The sequence below is a fragment of the Petaurus breviceps genome, unplaced genomic scaffold, assembly GCF_028583685.1.
Source record: "Petaurus breviceps papuanus isolate PSGF00001 unplaced genomic scaffold, PetGlider_PUasm1.0 229, whole genome shotgun sequence".
Lineage (NCBI taxonomy): Eukaryota > Metazoa > Chordata > Mammalia > Diprotodontia > Petauridae > Petaurus > Petaurus breviceps.
The window spans coordinates 27,765,750-27,786,957 of NW_027185903.1; the positions used below are offsets into that span (position 1 = coordinate 27,765,750).

The 21,208-nt window shown below is 40.5% G+C and overlaps 1 protein-coding gene across 3 annotated transcripts in view; it reads left to right on the forward strand.

Moving 5' to 3' along the window:
* Positions 1-16,246, forward strand: part of RGS7BP (regulator of G protein signaling 7 binding protein) — a 136,825-nt gene extending 120,579 nt beyond the window's left edge. For 2 of the 3 annotated variants that reach the window (XM_069096403.1, XM_069096405.1), the window contains one exon: positions 14,040-16,246. In XM_069096403.1, the coding sequence (XP_068952504.1) occupies positions 14,040-14,131 (92 nt within the window). In that variant the 3' untranslated portion in view covers positions 14,132-16,246. Of the gene's footprint in view, positions 1-8,151; positions 8,238-14,039 lie in introns of all 3 variants that reach the window. The other variant, XM_069096404.1, reaches the window with a different exon arrangement.
* The last annotated feature ends 4,962 nt before the right edge of the window (positions 16,247-21,208 follow it).

Consider the following 21,208-nt stretch of genomic DNA (forward strand, 5'->3'; position numbering starts at 1 on the left):
TCTGTCTGTCTGTCTGCTGTCTGTCTGTCTATTTATCTAGTTCAATTACCTCCCCCACTTGGATCATCACCTGTTTCCTTTAGAATTGCTTTCTCAGTGGAGAAGCACCAAGCAAAGACACAAACCAGGGATTATAAAGATGGTCATACTTTGGATTCACAGAGATCAAAGCTTAGAGATCTGCCTAGCCTAAGCCCTTTGTTTCACAGATGAGAAACCAAGTCCCAGAGAAACAATGTGATGTGTTACAAGGCCACACAGATAGCTGGAAGAAACATGATCTGAACCAGCCCCTCTGACTCCAAATCTAACACTCTTTCCATGGTAGCATGCTACAACATTGTAACTTCCTTATAACTTATAACTTCCTCCCTAGAAAAATGAAAAGCAAGGCTGCAGGTGGTGTCCTTGTTCTCCCGTCATAAGTCTGTCCAGACTGAGGGAACCTAGGACCCAGTCCATTGCTCTTACAGCACTCTCCTCCTTTGTCCCACATTCTGGGTCAGTGGTGGCGCCATTGGGAGCTGCATTAATTATAACCATCTTGCTGTGTTTAATGGATTACAAATAGAGCAGCCTGCAGAGAGCCCTCAAGGTGACTAACAAAGGGTCAGAGAAAGAGAAAAGTGAAGGGCAAACCTTCTCTAAGTGCCCATTGTTGTTCAACTAAACAAGTCTGTGGAAATGAATTGAGCCTGAAAGGCAGTCTCATGGTCTCATAAATCCTGAGGCAATTAATGTAATGTCATAGAATGTTTGTGATACATTCTTACCCCTATGCTTAGGAAGCTCTGGTCCATACAGTAGAAAGAGGGCTGGATCTGGAGCCAGAGGACTGGAATTCGAATCCTGTCCCTGACACTAACTCCTGTGGAGCCTTGGGCACATCACTTACCCTTTTGGACCCTCAGTTTCTTCATCTGTAAAATGAGATTATCCTCGTAATGATGGGGAAATGGCAATAGGTTATACAGGGACTCTGATCAAGATCAATGACCAGAGTCCCTGCTATTTAGTCTGGAAGGAATTCAGTAGGCCCAAGCAATCTTGAAGTCAGGATTGTAAAAGTTTATTGTTATGCTTTGCAGTGGGCAGAGGTTCTTAGGAAACCTGCACTTTTTTTTTTTTTTTTTAAGCAATCGGGGTTAAGTAACTTGCTCAAGGTTACACGGCCAGTTATTTCTGGGTGTGGTGCTGAGTATCTGAGCCCGGATTTGATCCAGGTCATCCCGACACTGGAGCCAGTGCTCTTACTCACTGAGCCACCTGGCTGCCCCAGGAAGCTGCAAACTTAAAGAAGTCATAGGTATAGTTTCAAGGAGTTAAGACAGTAAATTAGATGTCAATTATGCTAACTAGGTGAGTAAGGGTGGGATTAGGGAGGAGTTAAGGAGTAGTCAGTGCTTGAAGGAACATGCACTTTTAATGTCAAATGTCCAGGCATATTGCCCATAATTCAGTGGGAAATAGCCCAAGAGGGGGCTACTTGGAGGTGTGGTTTTAGGCTTGAAACATCACTAAGTCAGCTAGCGGTCAAGGCTGACTGAGAAGTGCCTAGTCTGCCACCCATCAGTGTCATGTTTGACAAGATGGATGTTGGGAACCAAGGCTAACGGAGACTCAGTATGTGGAAAATTGGCTAAGGGGTGAACCTATAGATAGTGCATTGAAGGATTCATAGATGCATCTGGCCATTATACTAAGGGGAGATAACATGTTTATAGAAGGTTTAGTGAAGGATTCATAGCTGTAGCTTGTTCTTGTTCCAAACAGAGATAAACAGTTCATGGGTTGTTGCTGGGCAGAGTGCTGGCAGGGGGAAGGGGCAGAGTTAATGCTCTGAGGCTGGGGGGGGCGAGGGGGGGAATGTGATTTTACAGACTGGTTTTACAAATTGATTTTACAAACTGATGTTACAAACATAGACACTCCAAGCACCCCATCAGTAAGACCTCTTTCCAGTCTAAATGTGAGATCCTGTGATTTTGTTACAGTGTACTGTGAACCATAGACATCTACCTTGGGAAATAGAAAAATTGTTCTTACCCTCTTATTGTGTCTGTTCAGTCTTTTCACTTGTGTCCAACCCTTTGTGACTCCATTTGGGGTTTTCTTGACAAAGATACTGGGGTGGTTTGCCATTCCTTCTCCAGCTCATTTTACAGATGAGGAAACTAAGGCAAACAAGGTTAAATAAGTTGCCCAGGATCCCATAGCTAGAAAGTTATCTGAGGTCATATTTGAACTCAGTTCTTCCTGACCTGTCAGTGCTCCATTCGCTGAGCCACCAGCTACCTCTAGACTAAATCCAGAATCCAGTTTAAAAAACAAAACATTTAAGTGCTTACTGTGTGTTAAAGCACCGTGTATCCAAAGGCAAGAATTTCAGCTGCAGGAAACTTACAAGCTACAAATACGGACAATTTTGACCTATCCAGTTTTCTAAGTCTAGTAAGAATTAGGTTCAGAATTTATGCTGAAGAAAATTTGATTGGATTCAGTTCTACAAGTATTAGCAAAGAGCCTCCTCTGTACCAGTCAATAAGTTATGTGCTGGGGAAATAAAGTAAAAAATGAAATAGTCCTTGCCCTTTTAAGCATTCAACTGGGGGGGGGGGGGGGAGATTGGAAGGGGGAAAGAAAAGAGAACCACATGTTTGTAAAAACAATTCAATACAAATGATATACAAGTAATTTTACTGTTAGGAGAGAGCTAGCAACTGGCAAAGTCAGTATAGGCATCAACACTTAGAATTGAGCATTTTGTTTCTCACATCCTCGTAATCATCTAAAAAATGAGGTCTAAGAATCAGGAAGAAGCAATTCATGTGCTGGGAAAAACAAAGGTGGAGAGAAGTTGCAGCTACAACAGGTAACAGTTTGCACTTTCTGAACTGTGTGTGGGCTTTCCCTCACTGGAATGAAAAGACATCGGACTTTGACATAAACAAGTAACATAACTTTTGAGGAAACAAGTAGGTAAACCTTCTGTTTCTCCTCTCTTTTCTTTTCTGAGGCTGGCCGCAGATTCCTAGAAGAGTTTCACTTATTTCAAAAGTACATTCACGTGACATGGAATTATGTGGTTGGAGTACAATACTGCAGTCGCTTAATGTGGGACACTGGACGTTAAGGGTAGGGGATGAGCTAGCTGGAGTTGGTGAGGAACATGCTGGGCCTCCCTAACCAGAACACTGACTCCCAAGGGGCTTTTCTTGTTTTTGTCTTTGTCAGCAGCACCTTGTCCAGGTGCTAAATAGTTGCTTATTGAATTGAACAAAATTGAATTAGGTCATTTCTAAGATAGCAAGTCCAGAATAGAGCAAGTCTGAGAACTGAGTGTGATCTCCAGTCTACCCCCAAGATAGTCCTGGGGAGGGTTAGAGAATTGCAGAATCAGAGCTGCAGGAGAACTCAGGGCTGATCTACTCCAATCTGTGCCAGTATAAAAACTCCCTCCCTTTTCAATTCTCCTGAAAAGTGGCCATCCAGCTGTGGCCTTGAAGGCTTCTTTCTCAGAAGCAGCCTGTTCCACTTCAGGACAGCTCTAAATGCTATAAAAAAAAAAAATCAAATCTAAGTCTGTATCTCTACAATGCATTCTACTTTATGAGGTCAAGTTGAACAAGTTTTTAGTCTTTCTTCCTCATGACAGCTCTTCAGGTACTTAAGGAAATTTAACATATCCCTTCAACTTTTCTGTTTTCTAGGCTAAATGTCCTGTGTGCCTTTGACTAATTCTCATTCTCTCTGATAAATATGGCCTAGTCTCCAATTCTCTAGCTGTCTTGGTTGCCATCTGGAAACTGTCCAGTCTGTCTTGGTCCTTCCTAAAAAGTAAAGGCAAGAAATGAACACAGTATTTCATATATGGTATGATCAGGGCATAGTACTCATCCTGAAAACGGTGCCTCTTAATACAGGCAAGAATGGAGTTTTATCTTTGTTTTTTCATTCAATTTTTAAAAAAATTTTCAACCAGCAAAAATCCAACTCTTTTCCATCTCACCTCTCCCAAACTGAAAAAGAAAGAAAAACAAAACCCTTGTTGCAGTCATTTATAGTAAAGCAAAATTTCCTCATTGGCCATGTCCATTCTACACTAAGTCTTCTATCTCTCTATCAGGAGGTGGGCAGCATGTTCGATCGTTAGTAATAGGATTAGCTTTTTCTGACCTCCATGCCACACCATCAACTTATGTTGAGTCTGCAATTCCCTAAAACCCCTTTATCGTTTTCACTGAGATTTATTGTCTAGTTATGCTTCTTTCATCCTATACTAGTGTTATTGATTTTATTTCTGTTAAATTTAATCATATTCGATTCAGCCCATCATTCTAGTCTGTCAGAATTGGTTTGAATCCTGACCTTCATTCATTGTGTTAGCTATCCCTCCCAGCTTTGTGTTATCTGCAGATCTGACAAGCATGCCTTTTATTTGTCCAAGTTACTGATGCAAATGTTGTTTGTAACAAGGCAAAGGTCAGACCCATGGTTTACAGACTTTGCAGAATACACTGCGTCAAACTGGGAGAGACCTGAAGATGGACTTTCTAGATCCTCTCCAAGCCAACTCCATGCTTTCTTTGTTTTAATCTAGATTCTCAGAACCAGAGCTGAAATGATGCTAATGGCAGACAAGAATCATTTATTAAGTGTTTAGGATGGGTCAGGCACTGTACCAAGTACTAGGAATACAAAATCAAGAGAAAAAAAGATAGTCCCTGCCCTCAAGGAACTCTAGTGGTGAAAAACAACATTTAAAATTGGGATGAAATTGGGGGTCAGGTGGGGTGGAGGAGAGGTCGAGTATATTTTAGAGTCAACACACCCTGGAGGAGAATGAAGCATAGAGGGCCTGAATGCCCCCAAAAGGCCCCAGAAGAAACTCACCAGTCAGAGAAAGGGGCAAACATGGTAGAAGGATGTTCCAGGTTGAGAAAGCCCCAGGTGCTGAGGAAAGTTCCAGGATGAAAAGGCATCTGAGTCATGGTGGCAAAGCTTGTATAGTCAGAAGCTCAGTCTGGAAGGGAATGAAGGAGGGTGGACCTGGGCCCATCCCCAAAATGGAGATCTTGGAAGGAACCCATTGATGGAAGAAAGGGATCAACAAGGCAAAAGGACATAGCAGAACGGGAAAGCCCCAGGCACTAAGGAAAGTTCCCTGGTAGAGAGACAAGATGCCTAGGATGTGCCTGGTAAGCTCCTTACCCACAATAGGCACTCAGTAAATGTTTTATGAATGGATGAGTTTGTAAGGGCTCCTAGTGACTCATTCTAATATTAAAATGTCACCTTGGGTATTTATAGCTTAAAAAAGCTCTTCTTTACCAAATATGTGTATTTTGACACAAATTCCAACATATTCAATATCCTTGTGGCTTCCTAGAAATAATCAGCTGTATGTTCCAATGTGGACACTCCCTTCGGTCACAAAGTCCAGCCATGGCCTTGCCCATGTGACTGGATACCAGGTATAACTTACAAATTCCTCTTTCCCAGTTGTTCTTTTTCTTCAGTGGGGAACCCTAGTGAGCATTTTTTAGTAGAATCAGCACTGTCTATGGGGCCGCTCTGTCATTATTCCGAAGATATAATATTTCCATTGGCTGCCTTGACCTACAGAATTTTGTACAAGTCTGGACACAGTTTGAACTTGCTGTCATCACCTGACCTAGAGTTCTGTCTGCCCCATCTTTCCTGTCTTACTTCTTTCAATCTTTTCTTCCCTCCATCCTCTTCCCTTAATTATTTCCTTCTTTTTTTTGCCTTTTTGGAGGGCAATTGGGGGTAAGTAACTTGCCCAAGGTTACACGGCTAGTTTTTTTGTGTGTTAAGTGTCTGAGGCAGGATCTGAACCCAGGTCCTCCTGACTCCGGGGCCAGCTCTTTACTCATTGTGCCACCTGGCTGCCCCACTGTTTCTTACTTTTTAAGTGTTAAAAGTTACAATTTGTAGTTCTCAAAGCATATCTGAACTTTTCAGAGGGAGATAGCAAAAAAACTTACAGATATGCTACGTCCAGTTGTTTAGATGCCCAAAACTTACAAGTCCTATTCAAGAAATGGCTTGGTTTTTTTTTAGGTTTTTGACTTTGTTTTATTGCTTCTTGATATCTCATGGAGTCATTAGCTTCCGCTTGACCAATTCTAATTTTTAAGGAATTTTAAGGAAACTGATCATTTTCTTTTCATGATTTTCTTGTATTACTCTCATTTCTTTTTTTTTTAATTTTTTCCTCTTTTATTTGATTTTAAAATTATTTTTTACTCTTTTTTCTTATGTCTTTCTTCAGCTATTTTAAGAACTGTTACTGGACCTCTGTCTAGTGTGCATTTTTCTTTGAGGCTTTGTTTGTAGATATTTTCAAGTCATTGTATTCTGAGTTTGTGTGTTGAGCTTCCCTGTCACCATAGTAGTTTTAATGGGCAGGTTTTTTGTTGTTGTTTTCTAATCTTTTCAGCCTATTTCTTCCAACTTTATGTTAGAATTGGGTTCTGTTCATGTCTGTGGGAAGACTGGTCGAAGCTTCAGTCTTTTTCAGGTATGGGGACCTGTAAGTTTTCAATGCTTCTAAAATGGCATGATCCAGGTAGTGATCTGGTCATTACCTTCCTGATCTGTTCTCTGATCCTTATCCAAGTAGGGCCCCTGCCACAGTTGCTCCACTTCACCCTGGAATTGCAATCTGAAACAGGGTAATTGGCAATGGAGCTGCCAGATGATACCCAATCCTATGACCAGTGCTAACACAAGGGTCCCCTGGGATCTCTTTCTGCTCAGGTATTCAGTCCCCTTACCTTTCCTGGGCAGTGGATTCTCTTGGCATCATTGTTACCGTGCTGCCTCCACGGTCAACAACACATGCTGCTCCATACTTCCATCCCAGTGTTGGCATACTTTCTGTCCTTTTAAGCTGCTCTGGGCTGGAAAAATGACTCACTGTGACTTTTTATTAGTTTTCTTATTCAGAATTCAGTTTGACATACTTTCTAAAGTTGTTTAGAGGTATATGTTGGGAGAGCTCGGCAAAAACACCCCATGGCTGTCTTTTAAGGAAGAAGAGTCCTTGTAGAGTGGGTGTGTGTGAAAAATACACTATTCATAGGGCATAACTTTTTAAAGAATTATTCATAAATTTTCAGTTTATGCCAGAGAGATTTTATAACTTCATCTGTACTTATAGAGTCTTAATACTTAAAGGTTATGCAGCTTAATAAAATATAATACAATGCAACACAAAGACCAAATAATATGATTCTATTACCTTGAAATCCTGGAACATAGAAGGCACTAAATAAATATTTGTTGATTTATTGATAGTGGAAAGGATGCTGAACTTGGAGTCAGAATACTTGAATTCAAATGCAGACATAAACTAGTTGTATGATCTTGGGCTTTTCAAAACTTCTCTAAACTTATTACCTCATCTGAAAAAGGGGCATAATAGCATTTGTACTACTTGCCTTTCAGAATTACTGTAGGAAAAATTCTGTGTAACTTTAGGGCACTATGAAAATATGAGACAGTATAATTAATATTATTCTCATGCACATGGGATCTGAGAATTAAAAGTAGCACCCAATGAGGAGACAATGGATACAGAAGAAAGAACACTGACTATGGAACCAAGGGACTTGAGTTCAAGTCCTTCTTCTAATTATTACTCCTTGTTTGACCCTGGCCAAGTTACTTCACTTTGAAAGGGAGTAGATCTTAGAGGAGGGAGTCCTAGAAGCATCATAACATGGACTCAGGATTCGGGGGAGAGGAGTGGAGCATACCTGCAGAGATTGGCTTTGGACAGTGGAATGAAGAGAACATGAGAGCTCAGTTCAACTCTAAAGCTAGTGATCTACTGGCTTTAGTCATATTATATTTATAATCATCTTATATTTATATAGTACTTTACAACAACCACTTGAGGTATATAGTACAAATAGGATTATTCCTGTTTTACAAGAAGAGGAAACTGAGACTCAGAGACAGGAAGTGACTTGCTCATGGTCATACAGCTAGTAAGTGACAGAGACAGAACTGGGACTCAGACCAGGATTGTGGCTCTTTTCCCTCACAGTAGCTGACTTGGATACAGGGCCTAAACATTGCAGAGATCACTGCATAAAATATCTGTGTCTTTGCTCCCTGCAGCCACCCTGAGAAGGCAGATGAGATCGGCATCATCAGCCTCATTTTAGAGATGAGAATCCTGAGACCTTGCTACCACTGCACAGTTGGTACAGTTTTATTAGTTTATTTTGTCTAAATGAGCCCTACTACATGGATTGAAACAGCCTTGTTAGCCACCAGGTGCCAAACCTGGCCTAGAGGATTAACCCAGAGATTTTGCCACTTTGCCCACATTGTTTCTCACTGAGAGAAAATTTCAGCCCCTGTGGAGTTTTCCTTTGGTTTCAATTCATCTCATTTATTTCAAACAACATTTTCTGTAGGTCACCACTTTGTGAATTTCAGCATCTGATCCAAGTGCTGAGCTTCCCACAGTGTAGAAGCTGCTCAGAATTCCAGGCAAAGGCATTGTGGTTTTTTGTGTCACTTCAGCCTTAGGGAGTGATCATGAGAGCAAGGGGTCTGAGGAAGGGAGTTGTCACAAGCATGGGTCAAAGTCTCCCAAATCAGCAGTCATTCTTAACTGAGAGCATGTTTTCTGCTGAGAGCCTGAGCAACCAAAATCTCATCTCTCCCATCACTTCCCATTCACTTATGAATAAGCAAATACTGGATACTTTTAGAGAGGGCTGAACAAGAGGGAGAAGTGACCCATAGGTTGTGGCTGCCTCTCATTACATGTATGTGTGTGTGTGTGTGTGTGTGTGTGTGTTGGAAGTTTATGTAGTAGCATTATGAAAAGAACAGTACTTTAAAGGAAAAATATCTTACACCTAAAAACAAAGTGTGATAGTGGTGCTAACAGCTCTTGGTAGATCTGTGAACTTGGTGTAAATATTCCCTTCACTGATGGAGATTGCAACTCATTCATGCCTGCCCATATGGAAAAACATAGGAATGAGATCATATATACATTCTTTCTTCCTTTGTCTCATAGATCCACTACTCATTCTTTTACCCTTTCTCCCTTCCACTTTGCAAATTTAGCACAGTTATTCAAAATAGTATCCTTGAGATGTCAAAAGACCATAAGGAAAGCCCTTAACACAATGGGTGGGCCCCTTGTGGCCAATTTATGGGAAGACATATAGAAAAATCACAAAGGGTGGTGATCTGCACATTGCTTACATAATGTATGAAACCTTATATCCCCTGAGGTATTTCCTGTCATATAAGAAATATATATGTGAATTCCCCTTGTTTATATGTAAGCAACAAAACCGTGTATCTGTCCCAAATTTTGTCAGGGAAAGTAATCTTCTGAACTCCTTTAAAACATAGAAACTATTTTATAGATTTTTAATCAAGAACACCTGCTACTGAAAATGCTAAGATCTTTGTTCCTCATAAAAAGATTATTATAGATTTGATGAACATAAGCCAGAGAATTTTAAATTACTTGCTAGATTGGGATTGCCAAAAACCCATCCAATATTCAAAGAGTTATTGTAAAAAGTTACTGCAAAAATTGCAGTTTCTGAGGTAGCTCCAATATGTCAAATATGTTAAATATGCACTTATGTGGGATATATGTGCATATATGTGCATATATATATAGTAAGTTGGTGATGAAAGGTGTAATATTCATGATTATGATAAGGCTAAATGATTTTTTTCTTCCAGTTTTTAGTTGTGGCATGAGTCATTCCTGAACCATCTCATTACAATATGTTACATTGTTTTATGTATCTTAACTAGTTGGAAGTTTAAGTAGAAAGATGTCCTATTTCTAGCTTCCAATATGTTAACAGCAGTGGATTGTTTTTACTCTGAGAGGGATGAGGTAGCGCTGTTTTTTAGTTTTTTTTTCTTTTGAAGGTTCCAGAAATAAGGATTTTAAGCAAAAAGGATTTTAACCTATGGAGCCTGAGCATCTAGGTTGTTTGATTAATTTGATCTACACAGCTGAATTTCCTGTTGTCTTCCCTAATTCTTTTTTGCCCTCCTAATTCCATCTGAATTCATCAAGTCCTGTTTTCAGAAATACCATTGCCCCCACTAGCTTGTACTGTTTACAAATAGGAATGGCATATGGCAGAAAGTCTTAAGGAAGAGAAGGGAAGGAAAGGGGCATATACTTGTGTGCCTCCATTTATTCAAAAGGACAAGACAGAATCAAGACTCATTTTTCTTTCTTGATGAGGTCTTGAGCCTTCAGATGCAGGCATCAAGATGAGAAATCAGTCAATCAGCAAGTCTTTATTAAGTGCCTTCTATGTGTCAGGCACCGTGCTTGACTCTGAGGATACAAGGACAAAGAGCAGTGTTGAAGCAGCAGTCAGCTCCTTCTAGCATAAAATTCCTTCCTTTGTCCAACTAAAGGTCCCGAACCTTTCTACAAGGTTGGACTAGGATTGTCCCTTACAAGTCTGGAGGCAAGAAAAAGTTACTTAGCGAGGCTCTATCTCTAAGGAGGAAAAATGCATACAAGTGTAAGGCTGGGCCAGTGGATATAGTTGTACTTGGGGACAGTTAAATGTCCAGGATTATGAAGGTATAGCAACAAGCACCCTAGCATACCCAGGATGGCTGCTAGCACAAGTTCTTTGATCTGCTTTTCTAAAGGAAAGCAACTCAAAAGAGGTTAACAATCTTACTTTAATCAAACATTCACTTAGCTCAGGGGAAAAAGTTAGCACCCTGAACTTTAGAGAATACAGGCAGAAATTACAAGTAGACAAAAGATACAGACAGAGAAAATAATATAATTCAACACACAGGGCTTCTAGCTGCCTGACCATTACATATCTACATAGTTAGTTACCAGAAAGAGAGAAGCACCAACATCTGGGTTTTCAAAGCCAAAGGGGGGTGGGAGGTGCCTCAGTGGCTGCCCAGAGTCTCATGTGGTCAAATCACACAACTCTTCCCAAAATGAGCCCCAAAGCAAAATGTCACCTCAGAGGTATATATAACCTTCTCCAGAGTCAGAGAACATCACAACCCTTGTAACCCTCTGCCTAATTACAAAGTAATAAGGTGTGTGCCTTCCTGAAAAATAAGCCTCCCCTAAGCAAGCTTCTCCTGTTGGGTTTTGCTCCACCTTTCAGCAAACTCCTCCCACCATAGGCTCCATGTGAACACATTCAGCCTATTAGGGAGCAGCGTATATTTTCAAATCAGGGAAGTACTCAAATTCACTTAAGCTTATTAAGGGGTAGGGAAGATCTTCAAATTACCATTACTATTACAGAGGGACACTGTGGCTTTGGGGTGTCTTTTGGTTCCATAGTGATACCTCTCTGTCAACCACTGTAGTCACTAGAGTACTCTACCCTTTGGGTTGGAGGAACACTTGTTGTAGCTTGATTGATTTTTTCCTCTACTTTGCTATTATTTATTGATGATAAGCTCCATTGAATTTCTCCTCTGATACTTCATTCTTGTAGCGTAAATTTTCTGAGGCTATAGCAGCAGAGTGCATATCCTATCAAGTCCTGCTGAGATGAAACTTTTTCAGTCAGGGGGCTGAATTTGAATGGTGTATGCCTTTCATTCAAAAACCAGCTTAGCCAAGTGTGAAAAAAACGTGTCATAATAGTGGCCACCAAGTGATGGATTTTATTAGCCACAGTAACTCATGACATGTCTAGTAAGGTACAAAGGGATGTCAGTCTGCATTGATAAAACAAACCACAATGATGATGATGATGATGATTGATGGTGATATCTTACATTTATAGAATGCTTTGAGGGTTTGCTAAGTGGTTTATATACTTTAATTTCAGTTCTGTTCCCTTGTGAGCACATGTGAGACAGCTGCTCTTATCAGCTCTATTTTACAGGTGAAGACACTGAGGCAGTGCCGAACTTAGTGTTGCAGGGTTTGAGTTTAAGCCCCTATTCTGCCACTTATTGGGCAAGTTACTTAATCTCTTGGAGTAAGGGTGGGAATGGTGAGGAAGTTTCTCATCTGCAGAATGAGGTGATTGGATTATATGGGTTCTGAGGTTCCTTCTAGCTCTAAATCACTGATTTTAGGAAGTTTAAATGACTTGCCCAGAGTAATGTAGAAAATGTATGAGATTTGAACCCCTTCTCTTTCTGATTTTGTGTTCTAATCCATGTTCCATACTGCTGCTAAAAGTCACAGATCTTGTACTAATAAAAAATAACAGAGCCTTGCTACTGCAAGCACTTGCTACTGTAGCAGCAAGCACCCTAGCATACCCAGGACAGCTGCTATCACAGGTTCTTAGATCTGCTTTTATAAAGGAAAGCAACTCAAAATGGGTTAACAATCTTGCTTTAATCAAACATATGTCATTTACCTAGTTCAGGGGGAAAAAGTCAGCACTCCAAACTTCAGAGAATACAGACAGAAGTTACAAGCAGACAAAAAATACAGACAGAGAAACAGATCAGCAGTCAGGGTTCCAACTGTCTGACCATTACATCCATACCCAGTCAGTTACCAGAGAGGGAAGCACCAAAATCTGGGTTTTCAAAGCCCAGGGGCTCAACAGCTGCCCAGAGTCTCATCACAGAGTCAAATCACACAACTCTTCTCAAAGTGAGCCCCACAGCAAAACCTCACATCAGGGTATATATAGCCTTTTCCTGGGTCAGAGATCATCACAATCCTCCTGACCTACTGCCCAATCACAAAGTAAAAAGGTGTGGGCATTGCTGAAAAACAAGCTTCCTGCCACAGGTTCCATGTGACCACATTCAGCCTATTGGGGGCAGAGTATATTTTCAAATCAGGGAAGGTTCTCAAAGTCACTTAAGCCTGGGCTAAGGGGTGGGGAAGATCTTTAGATTCCCATTCCCATAACAAGTACTGATGTTGATATTTTGAAATTCAACAAGTAAAAAGAGCCATTGAGCATCATTGGCTGAGTATCTTTGTGTATAGATTAGGCTTGGCCTGAACCACAAGGTTCTGAGGAGGAGAAAGGAACTGAAACATTAGCTTACCACCAAAGGACGTAGCTTCTCTGAGGCTGCCTTCTAAGCTATAACTTTTTTTTTTTAAAGCAATTGGGGTTAAGTAACTTGCTCAAGGTTACATGGCCAGTTATTTCTGGGTGTGGTGCTAAGTATCTGGGCCCGGATTTGATCCCCAGGTCATCCCAACACTGGGGCCGGTGCTCTTACTTGCTGAGCTACTGGCCGCCCCTAAGCTATAACTTCTTAATCAAAGGATAATAGACTTTTTTTCTTAGAGCTATTTCATAGGAAAGCTGTTGATTTCACTCTAAGTGTATATAAACAGCAAGGAACTGGTCACTAAGGGGGTGCTCATTAATTGGCAACAAATTATGGTTTCTGACTGTGGTAGAATACCATTGTGTCATAAAAAACAACAAATGGAATGGGCTTAGAAAAACACAGGAAGTGTATGAACTGATGCAAAGTGAAATGGGCAAGTCAATTTAACAAATATTTATTAAATTACCATGTGTCAGACACTCTGCTAAGTGCTGGCAATATAAAGGAAGGCAAAAAACAATCCTTTCCCTCAAGGAACTCACATTCTAATGAGGGAGACAACATTCAAACAACTACATACATAAGAGTTATACGGTCAGTTAGAGGTAATCTCAGAGGAAAAACAGCAGAGAAAATGCACATGATAACAATAATACAAAGACAACTTGGAAAGATTTCAGATCTCTGATCAATGCAGTGAGCAACCAAGACAAATCAAAGGGCTGGTGACTAATTATGCTAACCCACCTCCTGACAGAGAGGGGATGGATGGGCTCTAAGTGCGGAGTGAGATAGACATTTCTGGCTGTGGAAAATGTGGGAATTTCTTTAATTGACTAGGTATATTTATTACAAGAATTTAATTTTTCTTTTCTTTTCTAGGGCATGTAGAAAAGAGAAAAGATAAATGCTTATTAACTATAAAATACAATGAAAAAAATGTGTATTCATGTATACATTTTTCCCCATGACAGATGACAGCAGCCTCCTGAACCTGACTCCTTATCCACTAGTTAGAAGACGGAAGAGAAGATTCTTTGGTCTATGCTGCCTCATCTCAAGCTAGATAATTCCCATTAAAACTTCCCCCCAAAAGCCAGAACATCTAAGAAACAGATGTCATTTGTTTTTCAGATGGATAAACCACAGTTATTGGTTATCGACTATGTTTTCTATGCTTCCCCCTTAATTTTCTTCCCTTCCTTTCCAAGAGTTTTACATTTTAATCATTGTCAAGAACCAGAGAGAGAAAAGATTCAAAACGGAGGATGTTTTTAAAAGGATTTTTTAGATGACCTAGTGCATGTCTGCTCTAAACCACACAATGACTAGATGCAAGAATTTTGATTTTAAAGTCATTCTAAGTTTTTTATGTATTGTATAAATTTCAAATGATTTCATGTACAGTAGCATAATTATAGCTCTTACTAGTCTCATGTTAATACTTTATCATATATAAAAGAGTCTTTAAACATAGAAATCTATTTAAAATTGCAAAACCGTGATCAAGGTCAACGTTATCAAATCACTAAAAGTAACATTGTTAAGAGAACTTATACTCCTCTCCTATTGCTTACTCTGCTGTCATTCATGTCTAGTCTTCCACTCTGTCCGAATTTATCCAAGAGCTTCAAAATACAAATATCTTAATTTGTCATGCTAAAAATATATGGAGGCTATTAAAAATTTGTAAATACACAATAATATCTTCGTACGATGCACATGAGCATAAGAATAACTAATTTCCTCTTGATCCAATGGTGTCTTTTTTCAATTTCTTGGAGAATGACATAATCCAGTTAGGAAATGATGTAGACAACTATACAATTACCTTCAAATATAAAATTGGATTATTATCACATTTCATTTTAATTGAAATTTGAAGCATGGTGTCTGCACATCAGCATAGTGTTAACTCGTATAGGGCATGCTGGAATTAGCTCAGATTGTAAAATATTTAACATTTTACATTGTTAATAAAAAGTTTTTTAGTTAAGCGAAGCCTGTCTCATTTTAGATGACTATGGAGATAGGAAATTCCCTGACTCTGCTTAGTGAGTGGTCTTATCATTAGAAAAACACATGGGGTTTGGAGTCAGAGGAACCCAATTTAAACCCTGACTCTACTGCTTAACTCCATAGGTGACTGACCTTGGGCAGGTCAATTACCATCTTTAGGGCTCAGTTTCCTCATCTGTATGACTTTCTAGCAGACTGATTCTTTCCAGACTAGAAGTGGATCCTATCTAGCATCCCATTATTCTGTAAATTCTCAGAAAGATGGGAAGAATAAAGCAGTATTATGGGACAGGGAGGGGAAGCTTCTTCTCATCTTTCTCCCCATTAACATAACATGAATTGTACCATTTTTCAATGATTTCTTTTTGGCCCCCTTCCCAGAAAAAATTCCCATTGACTTAAAAGATTCCTATTTACCTCCTTTTCCTTATTTTCTGGGTCTGGAAATTTTTAAAACTAGATGGGAGACAACACAGGCAACACTATTTACAATATACAGGAATGATATTGCTCTGTCATTAAGAAGAACCAGAGCCATAAATAGCTTTTTCCAAGCCCAGTCTATGACCTAACTCTGTGCTTTTCTCCCTTCCTTCCTTCCTTCCTTCCTTCCTTCCTTCCTTCCTTCCTCTCTCTGTCTCTGTCTCTCTCTGACTCTGTCTCTCTCTGTCCCTCCCTTTCTTCATTTACTAAAGTTTTGTGGATGCCTTTTGTTGCTTCATATAGTCATTTCCCAAATGTACCAAACCATCCTTAGGTCTCTCCCTGGTAACCGAGAAAAACAGTGATACAAAACCAAATGACACAGCTACATGTCTGACAGGATATGCAACATTCCACACTTGTGGAGTCTCCTAATGCTCCACAAGAAGAGGAAACTATGCTTCACCATCTGCTTTCCAGGACCAAAATTCGAACCCTATAGTTTGCCATTGTGTACTTAGGTCTTTGTCCCTCCACAGAAGTCTCCCATGGACTTATGGTGGTGTGAGGTTGTTGCTGCAAGTTATGCCAAAGGAGTATAAGCCTTATTGTATATCTGTTGAGCCTGACTGTCTCTATTCAGCCTATGTGTCTGTTGTGCAAGGATGACCCTAACTCCTTTTGGTCCATAAACAGTGTTGACCACCAGGTAATAAATTTGTTTTTTTTGGCCAAACTATATTGGTCTCAATTTAGATTGCTTTCTCATTTGATCACTGAAAGAACTCATGATTTCATTGGTATAAGGAACTCCTAGTGAGTGACTTTTTTTTTTAACCAATGGAAGTTGGTATCTTCTCTGCAACTTGTAGTCATAAGGAGGTGCCTGGGGCACGGTGGGTCAGAGGAAGGACTTGAACCCAGTTCTCCCTGGATCCAAGACCAGCTGCTATAAGTAGACAGTAAAAAAAAATATCCCATAACTTCATGCAAGTGATCAGTGATTTCCATCTATAACTTAGTAAACGGAATTACCTGAAGCACTTAGAGGTTAGGTAACTTAGGTCAGAAACTGGTTTTAAGCCCACATGTTCTTGAATTAAAGCTTAGTCCTCTAGGCACTGAAATACTACCTATACTACACCAAATTACTGCTTAAAAGCCATTGGCCTATTTGGGAGAACCAGTTATTCTCTAAAAAAGCAAATAAATGAGTGTTTGGGAATATATAGAACAGCAGACATAGCAGATTAAAGAGTGCCCAGGAAAGCGGACACTTTATAATGTCAATCAAAGGAATTTAGGCTTTTCTGCTTGAGAGAAGACTGACAGTGGTGTGCTGGTAAATATTTAACAATAGGATCTCTTTAAAAAACACAAAAGAAAAATGTACTCACAACACACATTTAAGGTTAGACTGCATTATTAATTTTCTTCATCACTTTCTTGTGTCTAGAAATCAGCAAAACAATAAATATTGCCCTGATTTGTAGCATTTGTCAATACAGATGTAAATGATAACACTGAAAACTTAACAACCAGCTCTTGAAAGTCACTCTCACTTGCCTTCCTCATCCTCATACTTTCCCTGACTTCACTGTTAGAACAACCCCAAAGTTACAAAGTTTGGAAATCTCACCACCACATGCAGTTCCACCACCCTGGCACCTCTCTCCCCATGCCCCAACCTCTTCCTCCTCTTGGTAACATTGAATTCCAGGAAACTGCAGCTGTAAGCAACAGCTCCAAGATCACTGGTCTGCTAATGGGGAGTGGAAAGGCAGCAACCTCTTTGAAGAGAATAATCAAGGATCCTGTCTCATCATCTACCCATAGCATTCCTCTATAGCCTGGGTAACACAGAGCCATTAGTGAACTTAAAGAGTTGCCTTCTCTTTCTGGGGGATTTCAAGCAGGGAAATTGCAGGCACTTGCTTGATGTGTGTAAACTAAGGAATTGACTTCCCTTATCTTATAGTAACAGCAGAAGACTCCAGCCAGAGTTCTCCAGAGTGTGCCTCCTGCTGGGAAGCAATTGCTACTACTTCTCTGGGCAGAGTGGAGAGGCTGAAACCTGGCCTGTGGTACTAAGACCATGATTAGGGGCCATATGTAACTTTATAAATCAGATTTGAAAATAAAGTGTGGGAATAGAGACCACTACAGTGTCTAATTTGCAAATCCAGGTTTTTATATAATGGAAGGGATGGTCAAGGCAAGTTAGTAAGAATTTATTAAGCAACTTCTACAGTTATCCCTTCCACATTGCAATGTTCTCCTTCGGGGTTTCAATATATCACAGGTTGGCATAAGAAATTAAACAGGAATTTGGGGGGAGTCAGTAGACAATACAGAAAGTTTAGAAACTCAGAAATGCAAAATATGTAAATATGGTATTATATAATATCAACGCATTTTATCTTTTGATACCATAATAATTCAGACTACTTTTCTGGTAAGAAGGGAAGGCCAAAAAAAATATTTATTTATTTTTCTCTCTTTTTTTATTTTTTAGTTTACATCATTCATTTCCACGAGATTTTGAGTTACAAATTTTGTCCCCAATTTTCCCAATCCCAGCACCCCAAAACAGCGATCCCACTAAACATCCCCTCCCCCAATCTGCTCTCTCCCATATCTTCCCCCATTCCCCCTTCAACTTTCCAGTAGGGTACGGTGGATCTCTATGCCCCTGTGCCTGTATATCTCATTTCCCAGTTACATGTAAAATAATAATAATAATAATATGTATATATATTTTTAAACATTTGATTTTAAAACTTTGGATTCTAGATTCTTTTCCTTTCTCCCTCATCACTTACCCTTACTGGGAAGATAAGCAATTCAATATAGTTTATACATGTGTAGCTCTGCAAAACATTTCCATAGTGGATATATTGTGAAAGACTGACTACATTTCTCTCCCTCCTACCCCCCCCCCCCAAATTTTTTACATAGACTTTCTAGATTGTGGGAATGTAGTGCCCTTAACACCCACCGCATGGAAGGGATAATTGTAGGTGGTAGGCCAGAGGTGGGGAACCTGTAGACTTGAGGCCACATGTGGCATTCTAGTTCTTTGGGTGGGGCCGTGTGCCTGAGTCCCAGTTTTACAGAACAAATCCTTTTATTAAGGGGATTTGTTCTTTGAAGCTTGGATTCAGTCAAAGGGCCGCACCGGAGGACCTAAAGGACCACTTGCGGACTCAAGTCCCGGGTTCCCCACCCGTGTGCTAGGCCCTGTGCCGAGGTATGCAGATACAAAAAAAGGTAAAACATAGTCCTACACAGCTCTATAAAATAGGTCATATTCAGCAGAAATCGGAGATAATCGCAGGAAAAAGTAGAGTTTTAGCCACGATTTGAAAAAAGTCAGGGAATCACGGAAATGAGAAAAGTAGAGGCAGCGCTCCGGAAAGGAGGGAAAGCCGATGACAAAGCACCGAGTGGGAAGATGCAACAGCGAGGAGGTCGTTGGCACTGGGTCACGGAGTATGTGGGCGAGAAGCCCGGAAAGGCAAGAAGGGACAAGGCTACAGAGGGCTCTAAAGGTCACGCCAAACGGAGTATTTTCTGCTTTATCCTGGAGGGAATAGGCAACCGCCGGAGTTTACTGAAGGGTTGTGATCCCGACACTTTAGTGATCAGTGCGACCGCCGCAGAGTGGACAACGGGCTGGGGTAGAGAGCGATGATGCAGGAAGGCTCCGGACGACAGCCCAGGATTGAGGTGATGAGGACATGCACCAGGGGAGTGTCAGAGGAGAGAAGGGGGTATATATGACAAATGTACCAAGGCAACAGAGTGGATATGGGCTGGGGGGCAAACAGAAGGAGGAGTTGAGCATGACATAGAGCTTCCGAGTCTAGGTGACTCAGCTCTGTGGTGTCCACCACATTAATAAGGAAGGTAGGAAGAGGGACCATCTTGGAGGAAGGTGAGATTATGAGCTTGGTTTTGGACATGTTAAATTTAAGATGTTTAAGATATCTAATACTCTAGCACAGCGAGTAAGAGCACCGGCTCCAGTGTTGGGATGACCTGGGGATCGAATCCAGGCTCAGACACTTAGCACCCACCCAGAAACACCTGGCTGTGTAACCTTGAGCAAGTTACTTAACCCTGATCGCTTTAAAAAAAAAAGATATCTAATAGTCCATTGGAGATGCAACACTTGAGGTCAGGAGAGTGGTTAAGTCTGGATAAGTAGATCTGAGAATCACCTGCATAGAGACAATCATGGAATCCATGGGAGTGAATGAGCTCAACAAGCAAAATGGTGTAGAGAGAAATGAAGAGGCATTCCACAATTATCAGACAAAATCTAGATGAAGATCCAGAAAAAGAGACTGAGCAGGGGCAGTCAGACAGGTAGGAGAACTAGGAAGTGTGGAAACAACTTAGAAAGGAGAGAAAATATCAAGGAGAAAAGGGTGATCAGCAGTGCCAAAGGTAGATCAAGAAGGATGAGGATTGAGAAAATGCCTTTAGAGCAGTTTCAGCTGAGTGATGAGGTGAGACTGTAAAGAATTAGGCAGAAGTGAGAGGAAAGGCAGTGGAGGCACCTGTGGTGGACAGGCTTCTCAACAAGTGTAGCCACAAAAGGCAGGGCTGATATAAGATGATCTTTAGTGGGCATGGATGAGTAAAGTGAGGGTTTGGGTTTTTTTTAGAAATGGGGGAGAAACAGACATGTTTGTAGGCAGTAAGGTAGCAGTGAGTAGACAGGGAAAGATTGAAGTGAGAAAGAGGGCCAATACTAAGAACTAACACAACATTTGTGACAGTAGGCCAAGACTCAGAGGGGTCACTGCAACTAGTGTGCCCCCTAAGAACTAAAGCACTTGAAGAATTTGAAATTCTCAAACTTTCCCAGTCAGCCATTTGGGCTTTCAATGCCCCTGTACACCACAAGAAGGCCCTCGGTTTGACAATGCTGCCATCTACTGAGGATTTAGCATTAAAAAAACAGAGAGGAAAATAACCCTGTGAAAGACCAGGTACACAGCTAACTTGCTTTTGATGCCAAACACTTTTGGACAACATTGACAATGACACCACCCTGAGGACTGGGACCACGTCCGTCCATTTCTTCACTTTATAAGGCCTTAACCAAATGTCAAAAAGATATAATTGTTCTCTCTGGAGGATCCTCAGAACCTGACCCCTCTCTCCCTTTCCCTCTTCTTACATCTTATTCTTCAAATCTCTCCCCAAGCAATCTGTGACCCAGTGACGTTGGCTTCCTTGATGTTTCTCCCACACAATACTCCATCTCTTGACTGGGCATTTTCACAAGTTGGTCCCATGATCAAACTCTCTCCCTCCTCATCTCTGCTGCCTGCTTTCCTAGCTTCCTTCATATATATATATATATCACCCAAAGTCATACTTTCTACAAGAAATCTTCCCTAGTCTTCCATTATTTTAGTGCCTTCCCTTTGAGACTACCACCAATTTGTCCTGAATATCTATTATTTGTACATAGCTGTTTTCATGTTATCTTTTACACTGAACTCTGAGCTCCTTGAAGAGCAAGGACTGTCTTTTGCCTTTTTTGTGACCCTCAAACTTAGCAGCGTCTGATACATCATCAGCACTTAAACCAGCTTGTTGACTGATCATCTTAGCAATTCAACTGTAAAACATAAGAAATATCATACATTTAGCTTTCAAATGTTCATATTCAGAGAGAAGGCAT